At 35.5% G+C, this 23,463-nt stretch overlaps 3 protein-coding genes across 5 annotated transcripts in view; 1 reads left to right on the top strand and 2 right to left on the bottom strand.

Annotated features, from left to right (window-relative positions):
* LOC113044340 (protein tweety homolog 3) overlaps positions 1-4,783 on the bottom strand; it is a 35,405-nt gene extending 30,622 nt beyond the window's left edge. The window contains exons 1-2 of the mRNA XM_026204250.1: positions 4,363-4,783; positions 3,885-4,031 (exon numbers count right to left, since the gene is read on the bottom strand). Coding sequence (XP_026060035.1) covers positions 3,885-4,010 — 126 coding nt within the window. The 5' untranslated portion in view covers positions 4,011-4,031; positions 4,363-4,783. The remainder of the gene's footprint in view (positions 1-3,884; positions 4,032-4,362) is intronic.
* Positions 4,784-5,789: 1,006 nt separating this feature from the next.
* LOC113044339 (IQ domain-containing protein E-like) lies at positions 5,790-15,117 on the bottom strand. 3 transcript variants are annotated; one of them, XM_026204249.1, is made up of 22 exons: positions 14,613-15,117; positions 14,483-14,527; positions 14,304-14,349; positions 13,472-13,624; positions 12,755-12,862; positions 12,577-12,647; positions 11,994-12,107; positions 11,457-11,507; positions 11,269-11,339; positions 10,872-10,944; positions 10,353-10,393; positions 10,101-10,270; positions 9,874-9,929; positions 9,526-9,746; positions 9,109-9,216; positions 8,721-8,814; positions 8,498-8,620; positions 8,311-8,412; positions 7,870-7,973; positions 7,516-7,637; positions 7,136-7,237; positions 5,790-6,086 (listed from the first exon to the last, which is right to left on the bottom strand). In XM_026204249.1, the coding sequence occupies exons 1-22, from the start codon at positions 14,652-14,654 to the stop codon at positions 6,028-6,030; spliced, it is 2,076 nt and encodes a 691-aa protein (XP_026060034.1). In that variant the 5' UTR covers positions 14,655-15,117; the 3' UTR covers positions 5,790-6,027. The 3 variants fall into 3 exon arrangements, with proteins under 3 accessions (XP_026060034.1, XP_026060032.1, XP_026060033.1); XM_026204247.1 differs by lacking the exon at positions 5,790-6,086 and adding an exon at positions 6,305-6,917; XM_026204248.1 differs by lacking the exon at positions 5,790-6,086 and adding an exon at positions 6,305-6,914.
* Positions 15,118-16,172: 1,055 nt separating this feature from the next.
* Positions 16,173-22,300, top strand: LOC113044780 (sorting nexin-8-like). The gene is made up of 12 exons (XM_026204954.1): positions 16,173-16,350; positions 16,739-16,815; positions 17,869-18,014; positions 18,091-18,211; positions 18,307-18,443; positions 18,546-18,626; positions 19,089-19,249; positions 19,494-19,623; positions 19,789-19,857; positions 20,078-20,209; positions 20,537-20,686; positions 21,720-22,300. The coding sequence occupies exons 3-12, from the start codon at positions 17,877-17,879 to the stop codon at positions 21,855-21,857; spliced, it is 1,257 nt and encodes a 418-aa protein (XP_026060739.1). The 5' UTR covers positions 16,173-16,350; positions 16,739-16,815; positions 17,869-17,876; the 3' UTR covers positions 21,858-22,300.
* The last annotated feature ends 1,163 nt before the right edge of the window (positions 22,301-23,463 follow it).

Below are 23,463 nucleotides of genomic sequence, written 5' to 3'. Positions count from 1 at the left end.
CACCAATAGAACAATTATTAACAATTTTAATTCGAAGAAGAGATTGTCAAATTTATTGTTCGTGATTGAAATGCAATGCTGGACATCACATGTAAGCCCAGGAGATCAAGTTAAATACTTGCATTGACTTCCCCCCACCCAGAAGAACCAGACTGAAATTCCTAAGGGGGAAGGGCTTTAAACCTTTATCTTCACAGAAAAGTCCTTTGCCAGAGAATGGCAAAGAAACCCTTTTTATATATTATATATGGACCAGAATGAACTCAAAAAAGACTTATTTAATCATTCCATTGCTTAACTCCATATTCATTTACGTGTAACCCACACATTTGACTATCATGTATAATCACTTATTGTGTATGTCTTTTGATAACTATAGGATACATAGTCATGTCTAGTATTGAAATAATCGCATTTTCTTGCTTGATATTGTCCCGACAATCATTTATTTGTAAAATATATCATAATCATGTTATAGGAATCATGTCCAAAATTAGACCCTGTGAGGCAAGAACCACATGCTTGGTAAGATAAACAATGATTTATGATACCCCAGACCCCAGGACCATATCTGATTGGTCAAGGCAACATTTGAGGGGTGGCCAACAAGGAAGTTTAAAAACTTTGGACACGATTAAATCTGCTTTTAGTTCTAGTCTAGCTGCTGCTATTAGCCATGTCGGCTTTTAGTCTAGCATTGCTTGTGCTATCAGTCATGCCTGCTTTTAGCTTGTAGCTTTGCTACCTAGCTTTAGCTATAAGCATCTAGCCATGCGGTTAGTCGTCATTGTTCTTTGAGCGCGGTTCCAGCGTGCCTGCCTACTGCTTCTATGCCACAATGAGAAGGAACACAACCTAGTCTCGTCAAACTTGATTTCTTTTCTTTTCCGTTTGAGTTTCGTGTTCTGAGTTAAGTTTTGTAACGTCGAGTCTCCGACGCCTGACCTCGGATGCCCGTTCAACTTCAACCAGCGCACACGACTCTGCACTTTCAGTCAACGCCCAACAACCACGGGCTTCCCAAGACGTCACTTCACTACTGAACTTCCAGCCAATCAGCGACACCGGGATACCCCTTTCAACGGGAGTTCCTTTCACAGGAAACTAAGGCAACGTATCCCCAGATATTTGTTGTGCTGGTGTATCTAGTATAATTTTAGTCACATTGAGGAACTCAATGCAAGGGCTAATTACGTGATTGATGGTTGTTCATGTCTATGCAATTTAACGTATTGCTGTAAACTTGGGATTCCATATTTCCATTCTCTTAAACTCATCTTTCCTTAACTTTCGACCTTCCTACAACTTGTGTGAATGTGTGTGTGCGTGCGTTTATGTGTTAGATTAGTTTATATGTCTTAGATTTATCTAATAAAGCCTTATTCATATTGAAAAGAGAAGTATCTTGTGTTTTGTGCTTACAAGTTAATGTCTTAAACTGCCGATCTTGTTACTGTGCTAATTGATAGTGTTTCACTATAGTTTGGATATTAGTATCCAGCGCAGATTTGATGTTAAACGGCTAGTTCACTGAATCGCAGGGCGTCTCCGTGACCAGCCGTGAAACAGTGATTCTGTTCAAATTCCATTTAAAATCTTAAATGATTCCCTTTGAGCTAAATTGACCTGTTTCCCTTACACTGTTCTGTGGTCAGCAAATTAAAATTTGAAGTTCTTTTTACAAAACTGGGATGCCATGTCATCTGGATTAAAGAGGCCTGTATTAGACAAGAATGGGACAACATTCTTATTCCTAAACTTGAGCAAATTGTCTCCTCAATCCCCAGATATTTGCAGACTGTTATAAAAAAGCGATGCCACACAGTGGTAAACATGGCCTTGTCCCAACTTTTTTGAGATGTGTTGATGCCATGAAATTTAAAATCAACTTATTTTTCTCTTAAAATGATACATTTTCTCAGTTCAAACATTTAATATGTCATTTATGTTGTATTCTGCTTAAAATATTGAAATTTGAAACTTCCACATCATTGAATTCTGTTTTTATTCACAATTTGTACAGTGTCCCAGCTTTTTTGGAATCGGGTTTGTATATAATATTCACAAATTATTTAAATATAATTTTGTTAAAGCCTGCATGAAATGAAAATTCTTGAAATTGATTCAATTATTGAAATGTGTGTTTATAAACTTATTGCTAAAACTTTATGGTTGCAATTTATTTTTACTTTTTTCTATACAAAGTGTCATAAATCCGATCTTCTGGTGAAACGACAGACTTCTCTCTGGTGATGTAAGTTTCATTACAATTTTTTAAATCTAAAATTAAGCGACTTCACAATGATTTTAATTTTCTTTTTTTCAACCATTAAAGGGATAGCTCACATAAGTGTCATTCAGTGTCATTTGTTTTCGTTCAGATAAATGCATAAAGAACATAGACCATGTATCCACGTGGTGCAGCCGACAAATGTTGTTTACGTTTAGAGGATACTCTCTGAAATGGTGCCAGGGTGATGCAGAGGAGACAAATTGTTGAATAAAGCCATTATTTTTGTTTTCTTTGCCCTATTTTACTTTGCCCTATTTTACCTATTAAAACTATTTTAACGTCCTTACTACGTTCCTGAACCTTGACCATGGTAGTATGCGGTCTATGCATTCATCAAAATATCTTAATTTGTGTTCCGAAGATGAACGATGGTTTTACAGGTTTGGAAGGACTTTTGTGAGTAATTATTGACAGAACTTTCATTTTTGGGAGAAATATATATATAAATTAAATTTGAATATACATTTTGAATCTACCTAGCCAACAATTGCTGTTTGGTTTAAATTACGGTTACAAATATCTGATAATAATCATATTAAAAGTAAAAACCTAAATTAAAATAAAAAAATCTCAATTTTAAGGCATTTTAGAGCATTCACATAAATATAGAGAAATTTATCAAAAGATTTAAAACAAAACATTGCTACATCGCCCAACCGAATACTGAATAATTTCCATGTTAATATGCTACAGAACTTATTATACAATGGTGTATGTATTAACTAAGAAACATGGTAATACCATTTTGATAGAGTGATGTAATGCTGACACCATGCACAACTCGCCTGCACAAAGGTAAAACATCTACAGTAATCTGATGTTTACACCAAGAACCATACTGACAGACAGGTTGCTTTACCAATTTTTGGCAGCATTCCTTTAATGATGCTGGAACTGAGATACAACAGCAATTCTGGATGCCTCTGCATCATACATATGACCAAATGTCGCAATATGTATGTAGAAATGCAATGTATATGGCAAAAGCACATAATGTCTCCTACAGGGTGTTGATATGCATCTCTGTGGGTGGGCAAATACACAAACCCTGACTCTCTCCACAGCTCCTAAGGATAACATCGTTTCTGGACAGTAACTGCTCACTGATTGGACAGTTTGTTCTCATGTGCAACATGAGGAGCTGGGCAAGATGGTGAAGTCATTAAAACTAATCATGAATAAATACCACTCTTAGGGGTAAAAAATGAAATAAAATAATAATCCCTCCCAAGCTTGACTAATATGGATTTCAGGTTATTACTAATCAAGCTACTTTTAAACTGCCAAATACTGCCTGCCTGCATAATCATTGACTGTTCTAGGACATTTCACTGATGTATTATCATCAGTTGCACATATTTTGTGCTTGTTAATCATAATTATCACCACTTAGCTGTTCGTATATGGAATATGTGACACTCTGAATGCCAACTAGTAGCTCAGAACCTTAACTAGTCACACTGCAGTAAAAGCCCTGAGAGGGTGACGTCATGCTTTGAGAACATGCTTTGATCTCGCCGCTCCGCGCGCACGCATCTATCTCGATGGTGCCTCGTATTTCCTAATCATGCAGCACTTGAACTCGACCTACCTTTTGATATTCCGAGTCCTCCGGGCGGAAATCGCTGCTGGTCCGCTGAAACTGTAGGTTGAAGTGCGGGAGGCGATGGAAAAGGTTAACCCACCACGGCGGAGAATAATTGACCACTGCAGCCATAGTGTTCACGCGGATCTGGGACTGGAAAAGACACGATGAAGCATTTAGAAGCCAATTTCAGACTTGAGCTGCTTCATCACGTCGCATTGCATCAAATGCCTTTAATAAAGTGTCTCTTTACACGCTGCTTCCAGTGAAGCAGGGGTTAAAATCTGCACCAAAGACCCTCAAGCTAACAAATGGACAGAATTTCGTCGCCAACACACATATTTAGCTATATCTGCTCTTCTTACTCAGATCTTATGTATGTTCTTAATTCAAATAATGAATCAGTAAAATGCATTGTTTATATGCTAGCACTGAAACTGCAATCCGTCCATGCAGGCTTTTGTTATCAAGAACCCATCCTTACCCGTTATCAGCCTAAACCATAGTTCCAGCAGAAACCTGCGGGGATCTCAACAGAAAAATAGCTCCTGTCCTTCGATGTATTGGGTGAGAACCGACAGCAGCAGCGGGTTTCTCTGTGCTCGTGCTCAGCTTGTCCAGCGCACTGAGCGCAGCCCTTGCGTCACTGCCGTCTGCATGTTACCCAGCTATTCACTGGAGCTGAAGGAAGCGCTTTGATCTCCACTGCCGCTGTTGTTTTAAGGTGGTCTCGCGCCGCTTTCTTCAAGGAGACACGTGAAATTAGCGCTTGGGCATTTCTGTAGCGTTAAAATTGAGGTGCATAATAGACGCAATGATAGCAAGCATTACGAGGATGAACTAGTGATTTGTGAGCAGCCAACAGTAAGAAAGTGGCGTGATTGTCAATCATCCACGGCCATGTATTTCGATACACAAATGGATTCATATGTTTACTGATCTCTAGTGGCCAAACGACGTAACTTTAAATCACATCACTTTGGCCATACTGTATTTCTCATTATTCTTCAAAATTTTCTGCAGTTTTCCTGATTTTTAAGTGTATATATGAAATATACTACATATAATACTTTTGTACATATAGTAATTTTGCATAATAACTTGATCTGATTGATGCTCCTTCTTGCATTATCAATTGTCAGCAAGATGCTTGACCTCCAGAAAATTTTCATGAGGTCAAACATAATATTTTATGAACTATTTCTGTGATTTTATATATATATATATATATATATATATATATATATATATATATATATATATATATATATATATATATATATTATCAAAGACTGTTAACCCTATTAATAGCCAACATTCAGTCACCAAATGGAGTTATATTCCGTTTTGTAAAAACAATAATATATAGGCAACATGACATACAAATAAAATGTTCACATATATATATATATATATATATATATATATATATATATATATATATATGTGTGTGTGTGTGTGTGTGTGTGTGTGTATCACTGACAAGGTCATAACCTCTTAACATGGACCAAAACATGTTTTCTTTCTTAGTTGAAGGCTTTAAAATCCATGTGCATGTTTATAATTAATATTTTCATTAATTTGATCAGGTAGAAATTGTGCAGAAAGAAAAAACATTATCCTAAACCATTATCCAGTAGCCTACATCACAATGGACGGGAGAAGTCATGTACATTAATTGGTTAAAAAGATTAAATGAATAACTAGGTATCCATTTTTAGATAGGATGTTAGACTAAATGATGAAAATGTATTGTCATACTTTAGCATAAAGGACAAAAGACCAAAGAAAACAAGCTTTTAAAATAAGTTTTAACAAGACATTAAAATTGGAAAAACAGCATCATATTTTCAGTGCTGTTACTGGTTCAATACAAATACACCTATATTAACATTTAACACATTGACAACATTTAAGTGAAACAGTATTTACTGTCATTTGTTTTCTCCAATCTGAACAAAGTTGTCTTATACAGCATACATCAACCACATTTGTGGAGATTCACAATACCTTTTGTATCAAGGTGTACCTTAAATGCACACTTAAAGCTGCAGAAGGTAACTTTTGTAAAAATGTATTTTTTACATATTTATTAAACCTGTCATTATGTGCTGACAGTAGTATATGAGACAGATAATCTGTGAAAAAATCAAACTCCTCTGGCTCCTCCCAGTGCTCCTATTGCCATTTGCAGAAATACACCGCTCCCTGTAAGAAACAACCAATCAGAGCTGCGGTCCGTACATTTATTTGTGTTCAAAATTTACAAAATGTATATAATAAGCGAGTACACCATGAATCCATTTTCCAAACTGTGTTTGTAGCCTGTCCTGAATCACTAGGGTGCACCTATAATAAGTGTTTATATTCAGACTATTTTAGATTGCTTCGGGGGTACCGCGGCGGAGTACCTTTGTGATTCTTCATAGACATAAACAGAGAGCTCCGGCTATAATGTTCTTCCGCAAGACGCAAGCAGTTTATTAACCGCTAGAGCGTCAAAAGTTACCTACTGCAGCTTTAAACGGCTTAAATATATTTTATGCGATATCCTGCTTAAGTGTAATATGTATATTGATCTACAGTGAAAGGACATGAAGAATATTAAATCCCTGATCCTCGTTAAAAATAATCATTCAACAAAAGGCACTTTTGGAATAAAAAGACACAGCTGAAGGCTTAGTTCCTAGAAGTCACAGAATAATAAAGTGTGACAAAACCACGTTTGCATGTTCATCATCCATGATCCATGTTCTTCTCTGTACAGTCATTATTGCCTATATATAGTTAATTATTTTTTGCTTCAGTTCTGTTTTAGGTTGCTCCGGTAATAGTTTGTGATCCAAGAAATGCGAGAAAAAACAGCCCCTAATAGTACATAAAGAAGCTAAATCAAGTCATTAGCCCTGAATGGGCTTAAGCATTTTTCTCTTTTTCTCAGCGGCTTTGAAGGAGACACAATGATGTCATCAGAGTCGTCTGAATCTACGGTGTTTGAAATTTTATTGGATTGTTGGTGTTGGTGGATCTGCAGGTCTGCTTAAAACCAACAAAATCATAGATTTTATTACACAAAACAGATGAATGATTATACTTTATGCATAAATGAGATTATTCAAATATATACTGGTGGTCAATTGATCAATTTAATCCATCCTTCCCAAATAAAATTTATAATTTCTTAAAAAAAAAAAAAAAAAAAAAAAGGTAGTGACGTAGTGTAATAGGAATGAGTTACAGATATCCTGTATTCTAACCTGGTATTGAGCTCTTGTCATGCAGCTCTTTTCTTGTCATCTTATCATTATTAGCAGGATGTAGTTCCTCTGCAGTCTCCTCACCATTATTCTGAGTTACACCTGCAAGAGTATTACATTTAACATATTACAATAAACATTCAATACAAGACAAGTCAGAAGTGTTTTAAAAGGGAAGTCAGAACAAGACATAATAAAGATAACCAGGTATGAATCTTTGTTTGAAAATGAAAAAAGGTTTTGGTTCATTAAAAGGTTTTAAATGTGAGAACCAACAAAGTCTTATTGATCCTAGATTAACAAGCAGGGATATTAGCAGCATGAGTTCAAATCAATCTCTTCAGCAAGAACGTAGCACATTATTTCAGATGAATAATCACCTGAGGTTTGTATTTTGTTAGCAGATACGGCCTGTGAGCAGCCTCTGGGCAGCAGTGGAGGAGTGCAGAGATGCAGCTTTTTCTGATGTAGGGAAGATGCAGACTGTGTCACTGCAGACGCTCTGCAATGTCAAGTCAACATACGGCTGTAAGGAGACCACCTGGCCATGCATGCAACCATTTTCATTCAGAACAACTGTTGTGACGGCAGACTTGCATTCTCTAATCAGAACAATCATCTGTGCAAGGTTTAGTTTTTGACTATAAATCATAATATAAATATTGAAGTGTGCAACAATAATGAATTGTCTAGTGTGTATTGTAGTAATTTAGTGTTTACACAATCTATATCACCTGTCTGTTGTCAGCATGCTGCGTTTGAGATGAGCCCTAAAGACGGACTGCAGCAGAGTCACTTCCTCTTCCTGTACAGCCTGAGCATTCATATCTGATTGGATCTGAAACACAAAGTCAAGGAAATTTTGACCACATTAATCACTATGGTTTCTTGACAAGTACCTATATAAAATATCAGTTTTCTACTTGAATATATTTTAAAATGTTATTTATTCCTGTGATGCAAAGTTGAATCAGCATCATTACTACAATCTTCAGTGTCACATGATCATTCAGAAATCAATCTAACATGCTGATTTGGTTCTTAAGAAATATTTCTCATTATTCTCATCAGTGTTGAAAACAGCTGTACAGTACTAACTTAAGCAGAGCAACAACATGTAATGCATAAACAAACTATATAATAAAACATCCCAACAAAAGGCCATAAACAGTTACCATGGCAACAGGAATAGTTTTTGGGTCTGCTTGACTCTGTCCATCTAACTGCCTCTGCCTGGTTAGATGCCCTCTGAGACAGGACTGTAAAAGAACTAGATCCTAAGAGAAGGAGTAGAAGAATAAGGAGGATATGAATAATCTACAGTCACTGTTGGTGTACAGTATGTCAACGTCTTGAACCAACCTGTAGTCGATGTGAGCGCCAGTGCGTCTGGATGATCTTAGCTGCTCTGTTCTTCTCTATCGGTACGGCCGCTGATGACGAAAATGGTTCTGTGAGTGTTAATGGCAAAGAACCGTCCCGTACCTGTGAGATGAGAAACACGGATTTCATATGCACGAGTTGCCATCTGCACTTGAGTGAACTTTGTGTGAGCATTCTTAAAAAAACACTTCAGATGTATTACCTGACATGAATCTTGTAGTAATCTGAGTTTTCTTTCCTCCTCTAGTTTCTCTTTTAAACCGTTGATTTCTATGGTCAGTGCTCCCATCTCTTGCCTGTAAATAAAAAAATATATATCTAAAGTGAATTTATTGACTCTTTTATATATAGTTATATAAATTTCCATTGTTCATATTTATCACGATTAATCAATGCATGTTATTCTAAAAAGACTGAAGAAAGTCAGTTATCATAATCTTTAATCAAAATGTAATTCTTTTCTGTTCCTTTGTATCATCACATAAGAGTTCAGTCATGTCAGAACTCATGTAAGCATCTTCAGAAATGAGCAAAAACATCACCACACTAGTTTTAATTCATGATTGCTTTGTTATTTTTATATTACAAACCTGTGTGTTTGCATCAGGCCCTCATGATTTCTGATTAGTTCCTTCAGCACGTTTTCGACCTCTTTCAGACTCTTATCCTTCTCAGCTGACAACTGCTTTAGCTCCTCGCTAATAAGAAATACAAAATATCAGAATTGCTCTTAAATATTTGAGAAATATTTTATTTCAGAAAACAAAATATGATAAATATTTCTGAACTTATTTCAAATAAATACTGTTCTTTTTGATCTTTCTATTCATTAAAGAATCTTTAAAAAAAAAATCACAGTCTCCACAAAAATATTAAGTAGCACAAATTACTTATAATTTATATTTTTTTTACATGGGTTATAATATAAAACATTTCTTGAGCACCAAATCAGCATATCAGAATGGTTTCTGAAGAATATGAAATTGTGATATTTTAATTATACTCACTCTCTCTGGGTTAGCTTTTCCTGTAGTTCCTTTTTCTCTTCTCCAAGCTTCTTAACTGCTTCCCTCAAATGCACATCACTCTCTTTAATAACAGATGGCTCCATCTCTGTGTTGACAGAATCACTCTGACTGGAAGTTTCTGACCTAGTGCCTTTATTGTCCGGGCTCTTCTGTGAGTCTGACGCTTTAGCGATCTGAAGATTCTTCATCTGCTCAACTCTCTGAAAAACAAGTAAACTACATTAACATGTGCATTCTACATGTTTAATGTAACACATTTAATGTAACACATATACACATATGCATGTATGTGTGTGTTAACATATTGTATACATACATATATAATACCTTTTCAAGCTCCAGGATTCGGCGCACAAGTCTCTGTTTACTCCAATCCATATAACCTGTAAACATAAAAATACTGACTGAATTTTGCACTGTGTAAGGAAATACTAAATGCTTTTTCTATCTTACGCTGGTTCAGCAGCTGTCTGTAATAAATGACATTTGGTAATATAGTGTTTCCAGTTCTACTGTAAATTTAAGTTTAGACGTGCTTTTGTAAATTAAAGTACCCTTGGCTCGGCACGCAGGGCTGTCCATCATGTTCATCTCTTCCAGTGTCAAATCTTTTTTGAGCTCCTGGTTCTCGTTCTCCAGGTGTTGAACAGTGTTTGTGAGTTTCAGAACCGTTGCACTAAGGGTCTTGTTCTGCCGCCTGATGTTTTTGCTCTCTGCCTTATTACTGAACAGAGAAAACGAGAGTGAGAAAAAGACTAAGTTTAAAGGGACCATCAAATGACAAGTAAAATTAACAATGTTTGCACCTTCTTTCAGTTGACTCCAAAAGTGCTTGCAATCTTTGAACCTAAGAATGAAAAATATATTTGTATTATAATTAAATTTGTATTAATAAAAACATACAGATGTAATATATATATATATATATATATATATATATATATATATATATACATATATATACATATACATATATACATACATATATATACATATATATATATATATATATATATATATATATATATACATATACATATATACATATATATATTCCTGTTGCTCAGTGGTAGAGCATTGCATAAAAAGTGCAAAAGGTTGTGGGTTCAATTCCCAGGGAACGCACATACTGGTAAAAAATATTTTGGTACATGTACATACATATACATACTGGTATAAATTTTTTATAGCCTGGATGCACTGTAAGTCGCTTTGGATAAAAGCGTCTGCTAAATGCATACATTTTTAATGCATAATATATACATTATATATATATATAAATTATATACATCATTATATTATTTATATAAAATGATGTAAAATACCTCTTCAAAGTAGGTTTCCACAGTAATCTTCATTTCCTGCATGTCGGTAGTTTTGAGGTCACTCTGAAGCTGACTGTAAAGGCAAATTCATTCTTCAAAACACAATTCATCATTTTAGATACAACATACACTGGGGTCCATAAGTATCTAGTATTAATAAAAAAAAATAATAATAAAATGGGAAAAACTATTCAAATTCATAATTTTCACACAAGACCTTCATTAGAATAAGTTATGATTTTACAGCCAGTACAAAGAAGTATACAAATTTGCTCATTTTATTAATGACCTAGAATTAGACTCCACATGCTATAATGAAGTTTATTCATGCTGTATTTATTCACCATAACATGATTAATTGCGTGACAGTATAATACAAATGAATTTGGCATCAGACCTTAAGGCATTTTCTTTTTCTTTGCACTGCTTCTCCAATCGTAGAATCCTCTGTTTCAGTCTGTTAATGATCTGGTGTGTTCAAAAAAAAAAGAGAGAAACCCATTTTTCATATTATATCATTCATCAAATTAAGAATCATTGATCTGATGAATTGTGATTGTGACATGTTTATAATGCCATACTCACCGATCTAGGATCAGTCTTTCTGTCCACTAAAACCCTCGCATACTCTGGGTCCTATATTATCAACAAAATAATTATTTCACAATAAACATTTTGTTTACGCTTTATTTTAAGGTGTCCTTGTTGCAGTGGAATTATACATTTAAGTATTGAGTAATATTAGTTAACTACTGTACATGTACGTATTATATGTTTAGGGTTAGAATTAGGTTTACTTGCATGTAACTATGCATAATTATTAGTAACTATAACAGTAGGTACAGTACATGTAACGTGTAACAAGGACACCTTAAAATAAGGTGTTAACATTGTTGTAACACTGTAAATAATGTTTTTTGATTTCATGACAATCAAGTTTGTGATTCAAGAAATCCTTTTATTTTCAGTTATATAATGTATAAACACATAATGGCTTCTTGTTACGCTACAGTTCAATTCAATTCTACATTCACACTAAACTACTCATTTCCGCAATAAGGTGACGTAATCATGCTTATCCTCTATTCCAGCTCATCTCTGCTGCTGAGGCTTGTTCATCACCTTCACTGGATCCAGCAGCTGTTCGATTTGTCGGTCTTTCTTAGTGCTTTCTTCTTCAAGACGCCGCAGCTTGGCTTTCATCTTGTCCGATTCAGCCTTTTGGGACTGGACAGTCTGAGAACATGGAGAGCAAACACACGGGTGCATGAAATTTCAGTGTGCATACCTCTGCTTCACATATGGGCAAGTACTAGAGTACATCCATCATAACAGACAAAATTTGCAATACCTTTATTAGTACTAATACTATTTCTAGTGTTATGCAATACTAAAAACAAATCTTAAGAACCATTTCCTCTTCTTGAATTGCGGGTAATATTAGCCCAAATCACAATTCCTAAAAATCAAGCAAAAATAACAGACCATCCAGGAACATTTGGCAAGCTATTTTTAACAAATAATGATTTGGGACACAGTAATCCGAACCACTAATCTCTGATATACATATAGGACAGATAATATGACAGCTGAGATAAAGCCCAGTTCTTTGAAAACATGCTGGCTGATGTAATCCAAATTCTAAAAACATATCCTCAAAAGCACTCATGCATCAGCAAGCGAGTGTGCGAGAGGTGAACTTCACCTTTTTTAGATCAATTATTTCATCATACATTTCCTCCTTATCTTTGTAGTCTGGGGTCCCTGGAACATAACCTGACAAAGAGTTGTACAAATAATTACATGGCGACAAATTTGAAAATAATAATAATAATAGTGAAACTGAATATTCAGGTTTATGACTATAGATACTTTTATCTCACCGTTGGATGCAGGGCGGGAATATTTTGGCTTTTTCATTCCTAAGGCCTCCTTCAAGTATTGGGAAGTGACAATGAAATCCGCACCTTTAGGAGACTTGGACAGTGTCCCTGAAGTATACAAATTTTTACTTTTTGATCAAGTGAACCTCAGTTGTTTCATTTTTACAATTATGCTAGGTCTTTAACTTGCTATAAAGTATGCACTGAGAGGATAGAAAACATGTACAGGTAGCTGACTGTATACAGCAGATTCTTTTTTCAGCAAGGTTTTGATCATGTTGATAATTTAGAGTCCTTAGAAATTCATTTTTCAAATATGAAACAGTGAGCTTTATAGATTACATAGCTAAATAAATTAAATTTGCTTGTCTTTAAAATGCATATAGCCATGCATGATCCTGAGCCAGTGTTTCTTTTGTTACGATCCGGTATTAAAAAATGTCAAAAGGTTTACGACCTTCGAATGTGATTTCTGTGATAGTAAGCTATTTTATCTAGATAACCAGTAAGTAATTTTTATATATCCTTAAAATGAGATACATTTTTCTGAGAGGCATAACAGCAATTGAATCATGTCCAGATTTGCCCTTTGTTTGGGTCTTATAATGGAAACCTATCTTCATCTTTTTCAGTAGAAGATGCATAATTTCAAATGGTAAAATGCATAACACAGTGTACAGTTTTAGCCTCATTATTAAAAAAAAAAGGGGGACAGACCATGTCCATCATTCTGTAAGTGCAGCCAGACGTCCTTTGGTGTACCAGCAGGAGAGGTTTTATAGTTTAGGAGCTGTGTCCCTTTCACTGTCCTCCACGATGCTACTGGAGATCTCTTCAGATGCAAGTTTGCACTGTTCAGGTATGGTGACCCTTCATTTAAAGAAAATATCTATTAATTTAAAAGCATTTTTGTAGTGTTTATAGTTGCTTTAGAACTCCATAATTAAATGAGCAAATACAGCAATTTTCACAGTTTTTATGCTGTGTTGATACACAAGTTACGAAATCAGATTACTTATTTAAGTAACTAGTAAAATAACACATTACTTATAAAAAAAATATCTCAGTTACTTTTTCAAATACTTTTTCCATTTTTTGACTGACAGCTCTTCTGTCCTTATATGAAGAAAAATCAGGAACAAGCGCAGATGCATAGTGTGTACTGTGCAAACATGATGATAACTTGTAGTTATAGAATAAATGTAATTTATTCATGCATTAAGTTATATCACCTGCACAAAAAAGTGAACTATGAACAAAATGAACAAAAACAGTGAAATGTAAACCTGCAATAGTTAAATACGCAAAAAATAAAGTAGATAATCAAATACGCAAAAGTAAAGTACTACATTACTTTCCAAAAAAAGTGACTAAGTAATGCAATTAGTTACTTGTTAGGGAGTAAAACACCATTGTAACATTGCATTACTTATAAAAGTAACTTTCCCAAACACTGGATACAGTAATGCACCGAATAAGATGGTAGCTTTTGTGTGGAAGGCATGGAAATGCAATAAATCTTAAACTTAATTCTTAATATTAAACTTACTAGGAGAAGGAGGTGGTCTGCCTGAAACTTTCTTTTTTCTTGATTTCTAAAATGAAATCTAACAATCAGACACATATAGTACCTTTTGACACAAACATTCAAAGATTGAAGAATGAAAGATTTAGTAAAAGTAAGGAAACAGACTGGCCTAATTTCTCACTTAAAAATGTCCATCTTACCTTTTCAGTGTCAGACACATAGCTGCTACAGACACTGTCCTCTGCCTAGAAAACAAAGAAATAATATATACATTTATCATGGTATTTTTGTTAATATTACAGTCCAGAACATCTATGAAACTATACTTACCAGATCCTCTTCAGTGACAAGTTCTCTAGCTAATACAGACATTGTAGATTTTGTGATGGCCTGTTTTTATTTTATCATCACCTTTTATAGACAATAGGACCATAATACCTTCTCGTGGAGGTACGACCTGTAATGTCCGAGTAGGCTATTATGATGCAGCAGGAAATCTTATTTTTCTCATGTCAACGAGTCAATGAGTCTCAATCAATCCTAATATAAAACAGAATAAAAGAGCACTGGCATGGGTAACGTTAGGGGCTCTTAAGAAGAAGTTCTCAAGATGCAGCTGTTTCCTGATGTCGCCTTTAAGAAAAGCAGCAGATCCTACGTCGATATGGTGTGTAAACGCTTCGGAGTAAAGGCAATAATATTGCTCAGCGTCGTTTCGCGTCTCTCTTCGCTGTACGGCTGTAATGTGCATTATCTTCGTTTAGCAACCAAAATGTTTAACATGATAATAGTCAGCAAATAAAACGTGCTCATGTGCGTCAGCTCTGCGCAACGCTTGCGCACACCGTGACTGAGCCCTCGCCTGTTTGAAGTACAGCTCAATTCATTCAAATAAAGTAGTTTCTTAAAATACCACTTGTTTATTTCAGTCTTTTCTATTTTCGATAGATAGGTGTTTTATGTGTCACTTATGTCAAAATGTAACCTTCTTGAACCTACTCCAAAAAAATTTACATTTTATACATTAAACGAGCCTTTTTGTGTGCCTTAAATGCATCTGTCTTACTACAAATATAATAGATAGGTTGACAGACAGACAGATAGAGAGATATACAGATAGATAGATAGATAGATAGATAGATAGATAGATAGATAGATAGATAGATAGATAGATAGATAGATAGATAGATAGATAGATAGATAGATAGATAGATAGATAGATAGATAGATAGAAAAGTACGCTTTCTAGTATGGCTAAAGGGTTAATCTCCTAGACAATAAACTATCTGACAAACAAATGTATCAAATTAAATAAAGTGGGAGGGGGGAAAAGGACATTCAGATGCTTCAGAAAGAGGAAAGAGTGAACAGCTGCAGCGCTGCAGGGGATATAATCCTGCTCTGCTGTTATCATTTCATATTTAATGGTAACTGTGGTTGGAAAAAAGCAGTGACCTTCCATTGGTCATTTAGTACTGCCGCATTACATTACCCACATGATGGAGATTGACTTCTCATAGATGGATTTGGTGTGGGATTACTTGAGTGTATTAAAACAAAGCCACCTGTTACAATCTCTCCAATAATTTATCACAAACTATGATTATTTATTAAAATATGAGGCCATTCTGTCAATGAGTTTGTAGCGGCGGTGTATGAATGTGTGACCTGAGTCACCCTCTCTGCTTGAATCGAGCAGCTCTATTGCAAAGCTTTTAAAGTCCCTAAAGCAAATACCCTAAATCTTTCGCCATGCCACTCTCATTATTATAACCCAGTTACGTAAGCTTTAATTCCAGCTTGCCTTCCAAGAGGCTGTGCTGGTTTTTTAAAGAGGTCCTATCCTCTTAAGGTGATTAATGGTAATATGTGTGTGTCGAGGGATGCAAAGAGAAGGGGAGAGAAAGAGCAACGTGAGAGAGAGAGAGAGAGAGAGAGATGAGACTGAGATCTTATCTGCTGGTGTTATACAGCCACAGTCAGACGTTAATCGTGAAAAGGGCAGTTGAGGTGCAAGCCCAGGTCTGTTTGGGATACTGAAGATAGCTTCATACACATCGGCAATCTTGTAAGTAATGAGAAATCTTAAAATCACTTCACTCAAAAAAAAAAAAAACAATCATTTATGTTTTTGTGTGAGCTGTGCCTTTCATGAAGAGTAATTTAACATATGCATTCATGTTTGACGTGCAATAGTCTACTAAAAATAAAGTACATAAAAGTTTTTTTATATTATATTACTTTTTAGATGTTATGCTTCATTGGAGGCTTTTTTAAGTGCAAAGATATCTAAATATATATTTATAATTCAAGGGGTACTGGTTTCAGTGCTGTGATTCAAGCTAGCTTTTTGTATTATAAAAGAGCATTAAATCAGTGTTGAATGTGATTTGTCGTAGATATAGCTATATCTGTGTCATAATAGCAATTTCTCATATCCTTTCTCAATTTCGCAGTTTCACAGACCTGTGCATATCAGATTTCAATCAAAACTTGAGGATCACCTGAAATCACCCATTGCCCCGGTGACAAGGTAACAAATCCTATTCTCACAAAGAGCTTACAGACCCTAATTAGCTACACACCCAGACATGAGAGACGGACAGCATAGATGTATTTACATTGAAGATACCTATGTAGAGTAAACACTGAGTCATTTAGAAATACAACAAATAGAAATAAATTATGTTAAAAGATGCCAAATGGCAAAATCACAACTCTTGCCTTACATGTATCTATCAGTAAGCATTATGCACAATAAATATAAATCTCTCATTGTTATTTATACCCAAAAAAATAGCCATGGTTGCTCATTTCTAGCACTGATGTGAAACAGGTCACTTTGTTCTACAAAAGATTAAAACGCTTCAGTTAAACCATATTGGGGATGATTCTAAATCCATCACAATGTTCCATGTATGTTTTTTAGTGATTTGCATGAGCATTATATAATGCAAAATGGATATTGAATTTTCAGTTAATCATCAACAGTTATTTCAAATGCAAAATCATTCTCTCATGTCCAGAGTAAAAGTATATAAATAAAAATATAGACCATAGCAAATAACACTTTTTTTTTTCCTGTGGGATCTGACTCACAGTATTCACATACGGGGTTGGTATGATGTTTTGAAAGAAGCCTCTTATGCTCACTAGAGATGCATTATTTTATACACTGTGAAAACATTAATATTGTGACAGTACATTTTATGTTTATTAAAATGTATAATAATTAATTTATACCTATAATGTATTCCTCTGATGGAAACGTTGATTCTTCAGCATCATTACTCAGAGTCTTCAGTGTAACATGATGCTTCAGAAATCATTCTAATGCTGATTTGCTGCTCAAGAAACCTGTCTTATTATTCTAAATGTTGAAAACAATTGGGCTGCTTAATAGTTTTTGTGAAAACTGTAATGCAGTTTTTAAGAATTATTTGATAAATGAGTCTGGGTGGAGAAAAATGAACCTCAAAAAATTCTGCCATTTAAGTTTTCCATAGCGCTTTTCAACAATTTGACCCTCCTGAAAGTCACTTAATAATCTGACCACTGTTAATTAAACCTATGCATTTGTTGTCAGGTGCGAAAATGCATCTAGGTCAGCAAAACACTGTGGTGGATGGGCTATCGTTGAAGGAACTGGGCGACAGTGTGCTGGTGGAGACAGAGCTTCGAAGGAAAGGACTGCCATTTCTCAAACACGTGGAGTACCGTATTGTTAGCAAGGTAAACTCAGTTTGTACTTATATATGCCATTCTGTATTCCCTATACAAACTTATCTACTTCATTTCTTTTATATAGTGTTTCCAGATCCCGGTTCAGCGCAGGTACAGTGATTTTGAGGTGTTCCATGGTCTGCTGCTGCAAAAGTTCATCTACAGGATGGTCCCGCCTCTGCCCCCCAAACGCATCCTTAAAGGAGGTGAGGAGAACTCTCTGCTAATGAGTTTGTTTCTTAAATCTACACTCTTGTGTAACTAAAACTCAGTTTTCTCTCTCTCTCCTGCTCATGTTCAGTTTTGAACTCAATGTCAGACCGAGAGTTCAATGATAGCCGCCGCCGTGGTCTACAAAGGTTTATGACCCTGGTGATTAGACATCCAGTCCTGGCAGGAGATGAGCTGGTCAACATCTTTCTGTCAGCAAGCAGCGCGGTAAGCCCTCAAACCAGCAGATGGCAGCTGAATAAATCAGGCGCATAGACAGTATAAAAACATCAGGCATTAATCACATTTCATCCTTTTTGCGTGTTGCAGGAGGTTCAAAATATGCTGCGTGATGCATATAAAAAGACAGGTGATGAGTTTCTGACCTCGCAAATGGCCTTGCATGGCGAGGTGGGTAAAAGCTGACATGAAATTAAAATACCATGTAAATATCATGATGTTGGGATATATATCAAAGGCCTAACCTGATTTTACCAAGTGAGACATGTTCCTGGGACAACATCGTTGTTGACCCTGGAACAACATTGTGATTAACCAATCAGATTTGAAGAACCAGTTTATAGATTTTGTGAAGTTTATGCTTAAAATCAGTGTTTGGTGCTTGTACATCAGTGTCATTCATCTATCATTTCCTCTGATTTTAGGGATTACTCATGGTTAAGGTTAGGTTTAGGTGTAGGGATATGGTTAAGAATATATTTTTGGAGTAAAATGTTATTCCAGGGTCCACAAAATATGTTGACCTAGCAACACATCAGACTTGGCAAAATCAGGACGTGCATATCAAAGAACCACTTGTACCAGTGTATCACCATGAACTGACACACAAAATTAATAAGGTGTGTTTTTAAGGTGTACCTACCCGAGGACATACATACCCAGGCTGCCGCTAATCGAGAGGTCATTGCAAACATCCACAGCAGTTTCAATAAACTCAGAGATGTAGCAGAGCGCATGGCTCAGCGGTCACGGGAGAACTCAACAGATCTGCTCATGTTTGGCAAAGACTTGAGGTGAACAGATCATACTGAACTGAAAATATGGTTAAAAATAAGATAATATTCAGAATTATTGAATGAAAATGAGAAAATGAATTGCTTTTCATGTTTTGCTTTCATTGTATTTCAAACAATGGTTTTGTTATTTCAAGGAACAAAAATGTTTTTGTTTAATGGTTTTGATTTTAGTTGATAATAATAGCACTGGTAGGCTATGTTTTATTGAAAATATGACAGTTATTACCTGACTCTTTAACAGTGAACTGGGCTCGGACACATCAGACCTGCCAATGAGTCCTACAATGAGCAAAGCATGGAAAACACAGAGGAAGTCACTTGTAGAGCTGTCAGGAGAATTTGGTCTTCTCGCCGACAAAGCTGCACACCAGGTTTTAAAACACGATCTTTATTGAGCCATAGTCTAATCACAAACACCAAACTGTACTGAAGCACATAAACAAAAAGCTTCAAAGCACCTCAATGTTATCATGACACCCACAAGATTAAGACTCAAGTTGAAAAGTAATTAAACGCAGTATTTCAACCCACACCAGGGCAGCAGAGAGGAGGACGAGGTGGTGGAGAAACTGAACCTTCTCCTTGAACAGCTGCAGTCATACAAAGTGAGTACTGTCTAGACAAAACTTTTTATATCAATTTTACCACAGAATTGTTTTAGTGGATGTTAATGGGGCATTAGCAGATGGTATAAGATGGGAGTTTGGTCATAGATTACTCTGCATGTATGACTGAACCTATTTCTAAGCACTGTCATTTTACACTTTATAAATGAAACTGTAATGACATTAAGGAGCTAATAATTTTGGATGTATGTGTGTATAGGATTTGTGTGATCGTCATGACAGTGGTGTGTTACTGGAGCATCAGAGAGCGTTTGAAAAGCGCAGCGGGCCTGTGGCTACACACTTAAAGTACCAGAACAGCATCGAGCAACCAGAGTCTCGGCTCTCACAGGTAAAACATATACTGTAGCAAACACACCAACATGCAAACTACACTTAACCAAACTAAAATATACAAGTAGACATACTGCCATGGTGCACTGCCCACAAGAGAAACATTTGTACAGTAATCTAGTAGGGTTCAAACATTCACAGCCAAGAAATATTTAAATGTATTAAATACAGTACATATCTTCTTTAGAAAGAAAAAAATATATATTTTAGGGTATGTTTACAGTATATGACAACAATGCACTAATATATTTATTTTATTTTACTTTTTTGCAAAAAAGAATAAACTTGACAGGTAAACTCAATATTGTTCTGTGTCATCCTACAGCAGGAGAACACAATTATCACTTTGGAGATGAGGAGCTATTTCTCCCTTTTGTGTCTGCATCAAGAAACCCAGCTGGTCTTCACCTATCTGCCTCTTGTGACTTCAATACTGGGGACGTTTGTCCACTCACAAATACAAGGACACAAAGAGGTGTGTTTCTTATAACTCTGTTACCGTATTTTTCGGACTATAAGTCGCACCTGAGTATAAGTCGCATCAGTCCAAAAATGATGAGGAAAAAAACATATATAAGTCGCATTGGACTATAAGTCGCATTTATTTAGAGCCAAGCGAAAACATTACCGTCTACAGCCACGAGAGGGCGCTCTATGTCTTCAGTGTAGACTACAGGAGCACTGAACAGCACATGGCGCCCTCTCGTGGCTGTAGACAGTAATGTTTTATCTTGGTTCTTTTCTCTCGGTTCATGTCAAATTAATTTTGATAAATAAGTTGCACCTGACTGTAAGTCGCAGGACCAGCCAAACTATGAAAAAAAGTGCGACAATACGGTACTTCAGATCCTTTTATCAATTCAACACTATTTAATTTATGTGAGCTGTGTATTTAGGGCCTGAGCACCGATGGTGCAATAGCCAATTGGAATAGCTCAGTTTCTTCTTTTTCCGCTCGAAAACTCTTGTTCACCAGAAGTGATGAAAATATACATCTGATACTGGTTTCAGAAGTGGGTGTGCCAAAATGGCTCAATAGCACCATCTATAAACGAAGTGCCCCCCGAGCTATGTTTCACATACAGTACATGTACGAATTCGGTAGACACATGTAATAAGGTCCTCGATAAGAGTCCTGGCCTGAATACATCTAAAGGCCCATAGTCAGTTATAATCATAGCACCAACCGCTGGGAACATGAAAAGTTTGTTTTACACTAACCTAAATATGCAATGTCCAATCTGCACCAAACTTCACATGTTTGATAAAAGTCCTGGCATGAAGAGATCTAGATGGCAATATTCAGCTATAGTCATAGTGCCACCAGCTGGCAGCAGGCAGTTTGGCACATATAAATCTTTGGCATATAAGCAAATGCCACTTTAAAAGCATATTTCCCACCGTTTGCTGTTTTCCTTTAGTCACCAGGTGGTGGTGAGCCGGGGTGCGAGGGCCGTTTCAAAGCTGCCTGCAGCTATAATTATCTTTACTTATTTTTCATTTTTCAGATGGGTGATGTGTGGGGTGACCTTCATCCTAAACTGAAGGACCTTTTTGAAAGTGCTAGAGAAGCTTCCATTCGCTCTTCATCTCAAACACACACCTCCAGAGGACAGAAGACCTGTGCCGTCATTGGCCCCACATAACCAGGACAGCAAATATAAGGGGAATTCCCAGCCTTTTCTCAAAAAAACAAGAATTCAGTGTATGTCTTCAAGCCATGTGTTTTCCTTCTCTTGACTGTTTGACACCTTTCTTCATGACCTAACTAAATACAGAGAACATAGTGACCCCAAAACATGTTTGAATACATTAAACAACTAAACAATTCATTAGATACAAAATATGTGTATGCAAACAAATTATGAATTCAAAATTAACTACATTTTTGTTAAAAAATTTTGCACATACTTTTTTTTATCTGGATTATTTTACTCTAGTTAACTAAGAAAGCATACTATTTTCATTTATTTGAAATAAAAATATATATTTTTTGATTTCAGCTGAGAACCAAGGCAATTGAGTTTATTATTGGGTTTAACTTGATGTATACTATACATACATATTTAAAATGACAAAAACATAACCATATATATAACCAACATAATTTTTGTCTTTTTCATTTATTTTTCATTTGTTTTCTTATTCTTTTAATATGTTTTGATGCAGTATGTGATTATATATTCAAATAAATAATCCCATATCTTCCAAAATCTGTCAGTTTAGGCATCTCTCTTCAGTTTTTTTTTTTTTTTTTTTTGGCAGGAGTTTACATAATATTCAAAGATTATTCAAAAAATATAAGGCCACAGTTTGAGTATGGATGGAAAGGTTAATCAGAAATCATCCATTTGAAGAAATTCAACAAAGACCAAGATTATTTTGGAAAAATATTTTTCAAGCCCAAAACTAGCTTTAATTTAATGTTAAGAAAGCACCGGACCTTGAAAACTATCCACAGGCATCACACATGCACAAGAAAAGACCAATGGCTTTTATACAAATAGCAGTGTATAATTCTAGATGTCAGGTATGATACAACACCAGCAACAGATCTGTACCTCATTAAATCTTAACATCACAGCATCCAGTATCTGACATGTCGGCATTATGTGGCATAAAAATTAAAGAAATGGTTCACTCAAAAATTAAACTTTTCTGAAAATGTACTCTCAATCTGGCCATCCAAGATCTAGATGTGTTTGTTTCTTCATCTGAATACATTTGGAGAAATGTAGCATTACATCACTTGCGCACTAATGGATCTGCAGTAAATGAGTGCCATTAGAACGAGAGTCCAAATCCCAATAATCTGAATCAGGGGAGAAATATGCACAGAATAAACACCATTTACAAGTGAAAAAACATCCCAAACACTTCTGAATAAGTACGTCAGTGGATTTTGATGTGAAGAGGACAAGAGGGGATGGACTTTTTCATTGTAGGACGCTTTACCATATAGATCACGGACTTGTATTTTAGCCAAATGCAGTTTAAAGTTTATAAAATGCCTTATTTTTTTATTTTATTATTTATTTAATTAATTTTTACAATCACATAGCTTTGGTTCAGAATACATTAACTGATGGACTGGAGTCGTGTGGATTACTTGAGGGTTAATGTGATGTTTTTATCAGCTGTTTGGACTCATTCTGACGGCACCCATTCACTGCAGAGGATCCATTGGTGAGCAAATGATGGATTGTTACATTTCTCCAAATCTTTCACAATGAATAAACAGACACATGTTGG

This window comes from Carassius auratus, chromosome 26, assembly GCF_003368295.1.
Source record: "Carassius auratus strain Wakin chromosome 26, ASM336829v1, whole genome shotgun sequence".
In the NCBI taxonomy this organism is placed as follows: Eukaryota; Metazoa; Chordata; class Actinopteri; order Cypriniformes; family Cyprinidae; genus Carassius; species Carassius auratus.
Note: the sequence above shows the minus strand (reverse complement) of the source record. Positions and strands in the feature narration are given on the sequence as shown.